A 12942-nucleotide genomic window follows, 5' to 3' on the forward strand; every position below is an offset into this window, starting at 1 on the left:
ACGTGAAAAAGGGGGACGATTAGGACAATCTTGGGATTGACCTTAGGATCAGGATCAGGATAGCATGTACCATTCCCAAGATATCTTGCAACGTATCATGAATTTTTATCATTGCCTATTTGAAATCATATGATTGAATCATAAGTAAAAAGAAATTTTAATCGCATAAAAAGGGGGGCTTGTTTACAACTTTAAGATGGAAAGGTCAGAAGCTATGTATGACTCACCGAGTTGAACCTTTAATTTTACTGTAAAAATTGAAATAGAGTTTTGACAAGGTTATCAAACATGTAAAAGGAATATGAGGGTGGTAAAAAGTGATTTGCATTTATGGCCTTTTTATTCCACATGTTTTGGCGTTTTATTTCTCGTAATTGGTTCGACATGCATTATTACTGTTTCCTCTTATTCATTTTCCGTGTTACGTTTTTGGTACTCTTAACTTCTTGTGCTAGTCCAACATTCAAGATATACAAAAAATGTAAACCAGGACTAAATTCGAAGTCAGTCGGGAGATTGTTTTAAATAATGTGTTCCCAGGATATTAATTGTGATCAAGTTATGAATATTGTTTCCCTGATTCGGATGCAACACACGGAAGCGAAAAGGTGACCACATGGTCTTCGTGTCCATTATCATGACTGTGTGATCTCCAATAACGACTGAATAATAACTTCTAGTACTTTTTTCCTTAATTTTCACGATTTAATTTTTCGTGCTTCCTTTACCCCAATTTTTATTTTCAGAGCAGCGTTTTATTAAATGTTTATTTCACGTGTTTCCGTGTAAAAATAACCTCCCTTTACCATCCTCGAATATGTCAAATAGACAGATATCCATGCCACAGCACAAGTAATACAGAAAAAGACATAAATTGATAAACCTTCAATTTGTTCAAATTAAAAAACAGCTCTTTTAATGTATAATATAAAGTTTAAAATTAAACATTTATAAATCCATTCTTAACTGCCGTGATAGCAACATGCCACAGTTATTGTATACATTACATGTCGTGTACGTAACGATGTAACGATTGCATACACAAAACAAAACCATGTCATAAATGGCGTCTATTTCAAACCTGTTTTTAATATATAACTTCTGTGAGTAACTTTTATTATCCTTAGTAAATACATATGTATGCATTTTATATCTCTAAAATCAGGTTTCCGCAAATAATGGTAAACTTTTTGTCGCCGTTATACAATAATATATATTTAAAATAGAATAACATTAGAAAAACAAAACCCAGGACATTTATTGACGAATAATGCTTAAGTCCTTAACAAAACATTAACAGAAATAAATAATAAACAGTGATTTTATTTCTTTTTGTATTCGAAAGTTTTTTAATCCTAGCAAATATTTGTTCGATTTCAAATGCATCTGATTCAAGTTTTAGTCTATGTATTTTCTAACCATGAGAGAATTGTTACATTATGGTTGTATTAATTCCGTTTTTTTCTAACCATGAGAGGGATATTAAAGTATGTTTGCATTAATTTTGTATGTTCTAAGCATGTCTGTTTTCTTTTAAATCAAAACTGTGTGTACACAAAAAACCTGTGCATAAAGTTGCAAATAAATGACAAATCTGATTTATCATCTCAACTTTTACATTGTAAATATTAGAATTACAAATAACAGTGATTTAAAGCAATATCATGAACAACCAAACAGTAGAAAAAACATGAATGCAAACAACAGAAAAAGAAAAACTCTGTATACGAACAACTAAATAACGTGAAAGGTTTTAAGATAAGGCAAACACAAGTAGATCTCTGAAACATGCTTAATATTAAAAATAAGATAACTTACACGTTGAAGTTATTTCGATCCGTTGCTACAGCTAAGGCCAAAAAGACAATCAATTATTATAAAACAGTTTTCTTAGACTTCAAACTAAATCAAAAGGTTATTAAGAGTCGGAACAATACTAGAGGGACTGCCTGTTATTAATTTAAGGCGATATTAGCTTGTAGTTGTTTAAATCTCGTAGATTGATTAAGAGACAGATCAAGGAAAACACACTTTGATAGACTCCCATGGATACCCAAAAGAGGAGGGCTAGTAGCTAGCTCGGCACTGTAGAGAGCAGCATGTATAACATCCAAGACGCACCACATTTTACACAATGTCGTAAGGGATTTGACATTATGTACAGCTTTTATTTTGTTTTTGTTGAATTTTGTATTCATTTTATCTTATTTTTGCATGCATGACTTTATATATACAATTGGCGGAACATAATTAATCTTATTTCTTATAGAGAAATCATGTATTAAATCAATGTAAACCTACAGGTTTCGGTATTTGTACTGGACGTTTCGGTGACTCAAGAATAAGATACAAATGCTGTTATTGTAATATTATACAAAAAAAGAGTGCTAAAAGCAAAAAAAATCAAGAAAAGCAAAAGATATTAAAAAAACACTTTTGTTTAAGTTCACCAAAATACAATTCCTAAAACTAAACACTAAATTAAATTCATCCTCACCCTACTTTTCACCCCCCCCCCCCCCCCAATCCCCCCAAACAATGAAATGAACACGTATATTTAAAAAGAGAAAGATACCAGAGGTACACTCAAGTTCATAAATCGAAAATAAACTAAACTGACAACGCCAGGGCTAAAAATGAAAAACACAAACAGACAAACAATAGTACACATGATACAACATAGACAACTAAATAATAAACAACTATAACCTCACCAAAAACTAGGAGTGATCTCAAGTGCTCCGCTAGGTTAGCACATCCTGCTACACATGTGGCACCCGTCATGTTGCTCATGTTATAACAAATCCTGAAATTTGGCTAATTCGATCGGTAGGTCACACACATAAAAGGGAAAGGGATTGTAGTTACGACGTAATGAACATATCCGATATCATATATGAAACGGTTATTCCATATCGGTCAACCAACTGCTAATGGCGTCCGTAAAATTTACGGAGGCATGATTTAAACTCTTGGTCAACATTCAGGTTCATCTAACGAAGGTTTTTGAAACTTTTCAAACACTTAAGTGTCTATTTTAATTGATATAAATTAAGCATTACTCAATGATGCTAGAACGCGATAGTTGTGCATTGTATTGTCAAACAAGCTCATATTTATGTAGAAGAAGCATTTTACTTTCCAAAATATAGCTTAAACATTATATTTTTACAATTTTCGAAAACTGTTATATTTTGGGGCAAAAAGGGGTCTTACTGAACCTACTCCTTAAACTATTAGTAACTGAACAGAGATTAAAAAGTAACAAACATTCAAAAATATGAAAAGTTTTATACAGTATTTAAATTCAATTAGAAAACATTATACAATAAATGCCTGTGGTTTCTGTAAACACTGAGATGAGTTATTATCATAAAGGTTACTTGTAGGCATAGGTGTAGGAGTAAACGTTGGTATCGATTAATTTACGAAAATGTATATTAGACTGTATACTACATGTACATGTTTCTAATAGAATAAACAAAGACTTACCCCAATGTATGACAGCAAGCTCTAGTTAGAATGATAATTGTTTTTGAACGATGTCGTCTCTTCGATTTTTAATCTTATTAACGTAGTAGAAGGATGGACCTGGTGTGCAATAACGAATTTTAAACTTAGTAGGTAGTAGAAGGATGGACCTGGTGTGCAATAACGAATTTTAATCTTATTACGTAGTAGATGGATGGACCTGGTGTGCAATAACAATTTTTAATCTTATTACGTAGTAGAAGGATGGACCTGGTGTGCAATAACGGATTTTAATCTTATTATGTAGTAGAAGGATGGAGCTGGTGTGCAATAACGAACTTCAATCTTAGTACGTAGTAGAAGGATGGATCTTGTGTGCAATAACGAATTTTAATATTATTATGTAGGAGAAGGATGGACCTGGTGTGCAATAACGAATTTTAATCTAAGTACGTAGTAGAAGGATGGATCTGGTGTGCAATAACGAATTTGAATCTTATTACGTAGTAGAAGGTTGGATCTGGTGTGCAATAACGAATTTTAATCTAAGTACGTAGTAGAAGGTTGGAGCTGGTGTGCAATAACGAATTTTAATCTTAGTACGTAGTAGAAGGTTGGATCTGGAATGCAATAACGCATTTCTTCTTATGAAGTTGTAGAAGGATGGATCTGGTGTGCAATAACGAATTTTAATCTTATTACGTAGTAGAAGGATGGACCTGGTGTGCAATAACGATTTTGCATATGCGTCATATGTTTGCACATGTTTCTTTCATTATCAATATTCATAAACAAAATGTAATAATCGACATTTCATATCGACACCTTGCAACACTTTACATAAAACATACTCCACTGTTTTTTTACATTCTTAACATTCCGTTATAAATGTATACGGTTACCATCACCAATTGTTTTATTAATGGAATGATGTGTTTCAACTAACTGGGTGGTTTTTTTCTTATTTCGAGCTGCTCTATTTTAGATCTGTTTTGTAATTGTGATTAAACAATAGAGTAATGATTGGTAAGGCGAGTGAGACATGCATAGTTTATATACATGTTTGATATGTCGGATTGCTCATAAAATTGTAGCAGGTTCCTATACACTTTTTTTATATTTCTACATACAGTCTCATTATCATGCATTTTATTCAATCCGGCATGAATAAAAATAAAAAAGATCCAAGGGGAAGTCAAAATCTTTAGCTTCACTAAAACTTACAACACCGTAATAGATCATAAACACGACGAACAAACAAATTACAATAACTAAAAACCAAAAAATATACAAAAACTCCAGAGTATACATAATAATAAAAAAACGTCACCATTCTTCTTGTTCACCAAATCTGTGTACACGTGCACCAACTAAAATATATATACACGTTTAAAAAGAGAACGAATCAATAACAACAAAATAAACAACTATACATGTAATCGTTATAGTTATTTCAGATAACAAATATCCTCCATCAGTATGATTATGATTATGATGTAAAATGAATCATATCAATGAAGCCTCTCCGGGGAAAACATAATTTGCCTGGGGGAAATGTTGTAAGAATTGATCATTATCGACAAAGAAAAAAGTGAACATCTTCATCATTATCGACCAGGAGGAAAGAGAAAACATTATCAATATCATCGATAAGAAGAAAAGAGTATACAATATCAGCATTATTGACCCGGAGGAAAGAGTGAACATAATCAACATCATCGATCTGAAGGAAAGCGTGCACATCATCAACATTATCGACAAGAAGGAAAGAGTAATATGATCAGCATTATCGCCCAGAAGGAAAGAGTGAACAATATCAACATAATCGACCAAGAGGAAAAAGTGAGAACGTCATGGATCGGGTGGAAAGAGTAAACATCATCAGCATTACCGACCAAAAAGAAAGAGTGAACTTTATCAACATTATCGACAAAGAGAAAAGATTGAACATCATCAACATTATCGACCCGGAGGAGAGTGTGTACATCATCAGCATTTTCGATCAGAAGGAAAGCGTAAACATCTTCAACATTATCGATCAGGAGGAAAGTGTAAGCATTATCAACATTATAGATCAGGAGCAAAGAGTATTCATTATCAACATCATCGACCAAGAGGAAAGATGGAACATCATCAACACTATCGATCAAGAGGAAAGAGTGGACATTATCAAAATTATCGACCAGAAGGAAAGAGTGAACATCATCAGAATTATCGACCAGGAGGAAAGAGTGAAAATCAACAACATTATCGACCACCACGAAAGAGTGAACATCAGCAACATAATCGACAAAGAGGAAAGAGGGAACATCATCAACATGGTCGACTTAGAGGAGGAGTAGGAAAATCATCATCATTATCGTACAGGAGGAGAAATGACCATCATCAACATTATCGACAAAGAGGAAAGAGTGAACATCATCAACACTATCGATTAAGAGGAAACAGTGAACATCATAAAAATTATCGACCAGGAGGAAAGAGTGAACATCATCAGAATTATCGACCAGGAGGACAGAGTAAAAATGATCAGTATCATCAAACAAGAACAAAGAGTGAGCATCATCAACATTGTCGATTGTAAGGAAGGAGTGAAAATCATCAACATTATCGACCATGGGGACAGAGTGAACATCATCAACATTATCGAACAGGAAAGAGTGAACATCATCATCATTATCAACAGGAGGAAAGATTGAACATCATAAACATTCGCGATAAGGAAATAGTGAGCATCATCAACATTATCAACAGGAGGAAAGAGTGAGAACATCATCAACATTATCTATCAGGAGGAAAAAAGTGAACATCATCAACATTATTGATCAAGAGGAAAGGGTAAACATAATCAACACTATCGACCAACAGGAAAGAGTAAACATCGTGAACATTATAGACCAGGAGGAAAGAGTGAACATCATCAAAATTATCGACCAGGAGGAAAGAGTAAACATGATCAGTCTCATCAAACAAGACGAATGAGTGAACATCATCAACATTATCAACAGAAGGGAAGAGTGAACATCATAAACATTATCGACCCGGAGTAAAGAGTGAACATCATCAATATTTTCGATCAGGAAATAGTGAACATCATTAAGATTATCGACCAAGAGGAAAAAGTGATCATCATCATCATAATCGACCAAGGAGGAAAGAGTGCACATCATCGGCAGTATCGAACAGGAGGAAAAAGGGAACATCATCAGAATATTCGACTAAGAGAAAAGAGTGAATACATCATCAAAATTATCGACTAAGAGGAAAGAGTGAAAACATCATCAACATTGTCGATCAGGAGCAGAGAGTGAACATCATCAACATTATCGACAGAGATAAGAATGAACTTTATCAACATTATCGACCAAGAGGAAAGAGTGAACATCATCAGCATATTCGGCCAAGAGGAAAGAGTGAACATCATCCAGCATTATCAACAACGAGGAAAGAGAGAACATCATCAGCATATTCGATCAAGAGGAAAGAGTGAACATCATCAACATTATCGACCAAGAGGAAAGAGTGAACATCAGCAAAATTATTGACCAATAGGAAAGAGTGAACATCATCAACACTATCGATCAAGAGGAAAGCGTGAACATTATTAATATTATGGACAAGGAGAAAAGAGTGAACATCATCAACATTATCGACCACGACGAAAGAGTGAACATCAGCAACTTTATTGACCAATAGGAAAGAGTGAACATCATCAACACTATCGATTAAGAGGAAAGAGTGAACATCATAAAAATTATCGAGCAGGAGGAAAGAGTGAACATCATCAGAATTATCGACTAAGAGGAAAGAGTTAACATGATCAGTATCATCAAGCAAGAAGAAAGAGTGAGCATCGTTAACATTATAAACAGAAAGAAAGATTGAACATCATACACATTAGCGATCAGGAAATACTGAACATCATCAACATTATCAACAGCAGGAAAGAGTGAGAACATCATCAACATTATCGATCATCAGGAAAAAAGTGAACATCATCAACATTATCGATCATGGGAAAAAGGGGGAACATCATCAACATTATCGATCAAGGGAAAAGGGTGAACATCATCAACATTATCGACCAAGGGGAAAGAGTGAACATCATCAGCATTATCGATCAAGAGGAAAGAGTGAACATCATTAACATTATCAATCACGAGGAAAGAGTGAACATCATCAACATTATCGACCAAGGATAATTAGTGAACATCATCAACATAATCGACCAGGAGGTAAGAGTGAACATCATTAACATTATCGACAAAGGATCAATAGTGAACATTATCAACACTATCGACCAAGGGGAAATAGTAAACATCATCAACATGGTCGACTAAAAGGAGGAGTGAGAAAATCATCAACATTATCGATTAGGAGAAGAAATTGACCATTATCATATTTATCGACCAAGAGGAAAGAGTGAACATCATCAACACTATCGATTAAGAGGAAAGAGTGAACATCTTAAAAATTATTGACCAGGAGGAAAGTGTGAACATCAGCAGAATTATCGACTAAGAGGAAAGAGTAAACATGATCAGCATCATAAAGCAAGAAGAAAGAGTGAGCATCGTTAACATTATAAACAGAAGGAAAGATTGAACATCATAAACATTAGCGATCAGGAAATAGTGAACATCATCAACATTATCAACAGGAGGAAAGAGTAGGAACATCATCAACATTATCGATCAAGGGAAAAGGGTGAACATCATCAACATTATCGACCAAGGGGAAATAGTGAACATCATCAACATTATCGACCAAGGGGAAAGAGTGAACATCATCAGCATTATCGATCAAGAGGAAAGAGTGAACATCATTAACATTATCAATCAGGAGGAAAGAGTGAACATCATCAACATTATCGACCAAGGATAATTAGTGAACATCATCAACATAATCGACCAGGAAGTAAGAGTGAACATCATTAACATTATCGACAAAGGATAAATAGTGAACATTATCAACACTATCGACCAAGGGGAAATAGTAAACATCATCAACATTATCGACCAGGAGGAACGAACGAACATCATGAACTTTCTCGATCAGGAAGTAACAGTGAACATCATCAACATTATCGACGAAGAGGAAAGAGTGCACATCATCAACACATTCTACCAAGGGGAAAGAGTGAATATTATCAACACTATCAACCAAGGAGAAAGAGTAAATATCATCAACATTATCGACCAGGAGGAAAGAATGAACATCATCAACATTATCGACCTGGAGGAAAGTGTGAACATCATCAACATTTTCGACCAAGAGGAAAGAGTGAATATCATCAACATTATCGATCAGGAAAGAGTGAAAATCATCAACATTATCAACAGGAGGAAAGATTGAACATCATAAACATTAGCGATCAGGAAATAGTGAACATCATCAACATTCTCAACAAAAGGAAAGAGTGAGAACATCATCAACATTATCGATCAGGAGGAAAAAAGTGAACATCATCAACATTATCGATCAAGGGAAAAAGGTGAACATCATCAACATTATCGACCAAGGGAAAAGAGTGAACATCATCAACATTATCTACCAAGGGTAAAGAGTGAACATCATCAGCATTATCGATCAAGAGGAAAGAGTGAACATCATTAACATTATAAATCAGGAGGAAAGAGTGAGCATCATCAACATTATCGACCAAGGATAATTAGTGAACATCATCAACATAATCGACCAGGAGGTAAGAGTGAACATCATTAACATTATCGACAAAGGATAAATAGTGATTATTATCAACACTATCGACCGAGGAGAAAGAGTGAACATCATCAACATTATCGACCAGGAGGAAAGAGTGAACATCATCAGAATTATCGACCAGGAGGAAAGAGTGAAAATCAACAACATTATCGACCACAACGAAAGAGTGAACATCAGCAACATAATCGACCAAGAGGAAAGAGGGAACATCATCAACATGATCGACTTAGAGGAGGAGTGAGAAAATCATCAACATTATCGATCAGGAGGAGAAATTGACCATCATCAACATTATCGACCAAGAAGAAAGAGTGAACATCATCAACACTATCGATAAAGAGGAAAGAGTGAACATCATAAAAATTATCGAACAGGAGGAAAGAGTGAACATCATCAGAATTATTGACCAGACGGAAAGAGTAAACATGATCAGTATCATCAAGCAAGAAGAAAGAGTGAGCATCATCAACATTGTCGATTAGGAGGAAAGAGTGGAAATCATCAACGCTATCGACCAAGGGGAAAGAGTGAACATCATTAACACTATCGATTAAGAGGAAAGAGTAAACATCATCATCATTATCAACAGGAGGAAAGATTGAACATCATAAACATTAGCGATAAGGAAACAGTGAGCATCATCAACATTATCAACAGGAGGAAAGAGTGAGAACATCATCAACATTATCGATCAGGAGGAAAAAAGTGAACATCATCAACATTATCGATCAAGAGGAAAGGATGAACATTATCAACACTTTCGACCAACAGGAAAGAGTGAACATCATGAACATTATCGACCAGGAGGAAAGAGTGAACATCATCAAAATTATCGACCAGGAGGAAAAAGTAAACATGATCAGTATCATCAAACAAGAAGAAAGAGTGAACATCATCAACATTATCGAACAGGAAAGACTGAACATCAGCAACATTATCGACCAAGTGAAAAGAGGGAACATCAGCATCATTATCGACCAAGAGGAAGAGGGACCATCATTAACATGGTCAACTAAAAGGAGGAGTGAAAAAATCATCAACATTATCGATTAGGAGGAGAAATTGACCATCATCATAATTATCGACCAAGAGGAAAGGGTGAACATCATCAACATTATCGATTAGGAGGAAAGAGTGAACATCATAAATTATCGACCAGGAGGAAAGAGTGAACATCATCAGAATTATCGACTAAGAGGAAGGAGTAAACATGATCAGTATCATCAAGCAGGAAGAAAGAGTGAGCATCATCAACATTGTCGATTAGGAGGAAAGAGTGGAAATCTTCAACACTATCGACCAAGGGGAAAGAGTGAACATCATCAACATTATCGAACAGAAAAGAGTGAGCATCGTCAACATTATCAACAGGAGGGGAGATTGTACATCATAAACATTAGCGATCAGGAAATAGTGAACATCATCAGCATTATCGATCAAGAGGAAAGAGTGAACATCGTTAACATTATCAATCAGGAGGAAAGAGTGAACATAATCAACATTATCGACCAAGGGGAAAGAGTGAACATAATCAACATTATCGACCAAGGGGAAAGAGTGAACATCATCAATATTATCGACCAAGGGGAAAGAGTGAACATCATCAGCATTATCGATCAAGAGGAAAGAGTGAACATCGTTAACATTATCAATCAGGAGGAAAGAGTGAACATCATCAACATTATCGACCAAGGATAATTAGTGAACATCATCAACATAATCGACCAGGAGGTAAGATTGAACATCATTAATATTATCGACAAATGATAAATAGTGAACATTATCAACACTATCGACCAAGGGGAAATAGTAAATTTCATCAACACTATCGACCTGGAGGAAAGAGTGAACATCATCAACATTATCAATCAGGAGGAAAGAATGAACATCATCAACATTATCGATCAGGTGGAAAGAGTGAACATCATCAACATTTTCGATCAGGAGGAACGAATGAACATCATGAACTGTATCGATCAGGAAGTAAGAGTGAACATCATCAACATTATCGACCAAAAGGAAAGAGTGCACACCATCAACACATTCTACCAAGGGGAAAGAGTGAATATTATCAACACTATCGACCAAGGGGAAAGAGTAAATATCATCAACATTACCGACCGGGAGGAAAGAATGCACATCACCAACATTATCAATCAGGTGGAAAGAGTGAACATCATCAACATTTTCGACCAAGAGGAACGAATGAACATCATCAAAATTATCGATCAGGTGGAAAGAGTGAACATCATCAACAATATCGACCAATGGGAAAGAATGGACATCATCAACAGTATTGACCAAGGGGGAAAAATGAACATCATCAACATTATCATGATTATTGATCAGAAGGAAAGCGTGAGCATCATCAACAATATCGACCAATGGGAAAGAATGAACATCATCAACAATATCGACCAATGGGAAAGAATGAACATCATCAACATTATCGATCCGGAGGAAAGAGTGAACATAATCAACATTATTGACAAAGACGAAAGCGTGAGCGTCATTTACATTATCGATGATGTGGAAAAATGATCATTATCAACATTATCGACAAAGAAGAAAATAGAAAAATGATATTTATTTTAACAATGAGATTAATGAAGAAACACACACATTAAATTGTTGTTTACTGTGACCCATTGATTGTGCATTTATGTAACAAGCTTTGTTTTTTGTAGTAATACTAATATTTGTAAGCCATTGGCTTCGGAATAAATATGCTGTGATATGTTGGAGACATATTGTATTTCCTTTCTTAGAAACAATTGATTGTGTATAATCAACATCCTTATCACAATAGTAGACAACACCATCCTCATATGTAGGTTCGCAGATAATAATATTCTTATACTTGGTGTTCTGTGTGTATTTATCTCAGGACAGTCTTCACATGACAGACAACAACATTCTTATACTTGGTGTTTTGTGCGTATTTATCTCAGGACAGTCTTTACATAACCTGCAACAACATGTTTATACTTAGTGTTTTGTGTGTATTCATCTCAGCACAGTCTTTACATAACCTCCAACAATATTCTTATACTTGCTTTTGTGTGTATTTATCTCACGACAGTCTTCACATAACAGAAAATTTGTTTTCAGATAAATTGAATTATTGCATAACGGATGTTGGTTTTAAACAAATACAAATATTGAATTCAATTTTTTTTTTCGGATGATTAAAAAATCTTAGTACACAGTTTGCTTGTGATTTTTTTTACAAAAACAAATATCAAATTTAGACATTTATTCAGATAATTTGATATATGTTGCGTTTAAAATGATATTTAGAAATTGAAATGAGACAATCCTTGAGATAATTTGAAGTATTTTTATTTATTTATAAAATATATTATGTTTATTACATTTAGACATTTGTTTAGATATTTTGAAATATTTCTGAATAAATGATTTATTTTAACATATTTAATTTAAAGATTTTTGTTCAGGTAAATTGAAATATTGCATTACGGAAGATTTTGCATATAGAATATTGAATTTAATTATTTCTTTTAGATAATTTGAGATATATTAATACACCGGTCTTTTTCTTATATAAAGAACAAAAATGGAATGTAAAAACATATTTTCAGATAATTTGAAAAAAAATGCTGAAAAACGATGAATATCGACAACGTGTTATTGTCTGTTTTTTTAGTAAAACTTAAAGAGAAGTCTTGCTAAATATTATTGACAAAAACCTGTCGTTTTTTAGTGAAACCAAAAAAGTTTAAAAGA

The 12942-nt window shown here is 34.2% G+C and overlaps 2 protein-coding genes across 2 annotated transcripts; both read left to right on the forward strand.

Moving 5' to 3' along the window:
- The first annotated feature begins 5593 nt into the window (after positions 1–5593).
- LOC134694555 (repetin-like) lies at positions 5594–10893 on the forward strand. The gene is made up of 7 exons (XM_063555569.1): positions 5594–6051; positions 6302–6488; positions 6770–6957; positions 8423–8890; positions 9210–9432; positions 9853–10044; positions 10321–10893. The coding sequence occupies exons 1-7, from the start codon at positions 5594–5596 to the stop codon at positions 10891–10893; spliced, it is 2289 nt and encodes a 762-aa protein (XP_063411639.1).
- A 65-nt stretch (positions 10894–10958) lies between these two features.
- Positions 10959–11495, forward strand: LOC134694556 (histidine-rich glycoprotein-like). Its single transcript, XM_063555570.1, has one exon. It carries the CDS (start codon positions 10959–10961, stop codon positions 11493–11495), a length of 537 nt encoding a protein of 178 aa, XP_063411640.1.
- Positions 11496–12942: the final 1447 nt, after the last annotated feature.

This window comes from Mytilus trossulus, chromosome 13, assembly GCF_036588685.1.
Source record: "Mytilus trossulus isolate FHL-02 chromosome 13, PNRI_Mtr1.1.1.hap1, whole genome shotgun sequence".
In the NCBI taxonomy this organism is placed as follows: Eukaryota; Metazoa; Mollusca; class Bivalvia; order Mytilida; family Mytilidae; genus Mytilus; species Mytilus trossulus.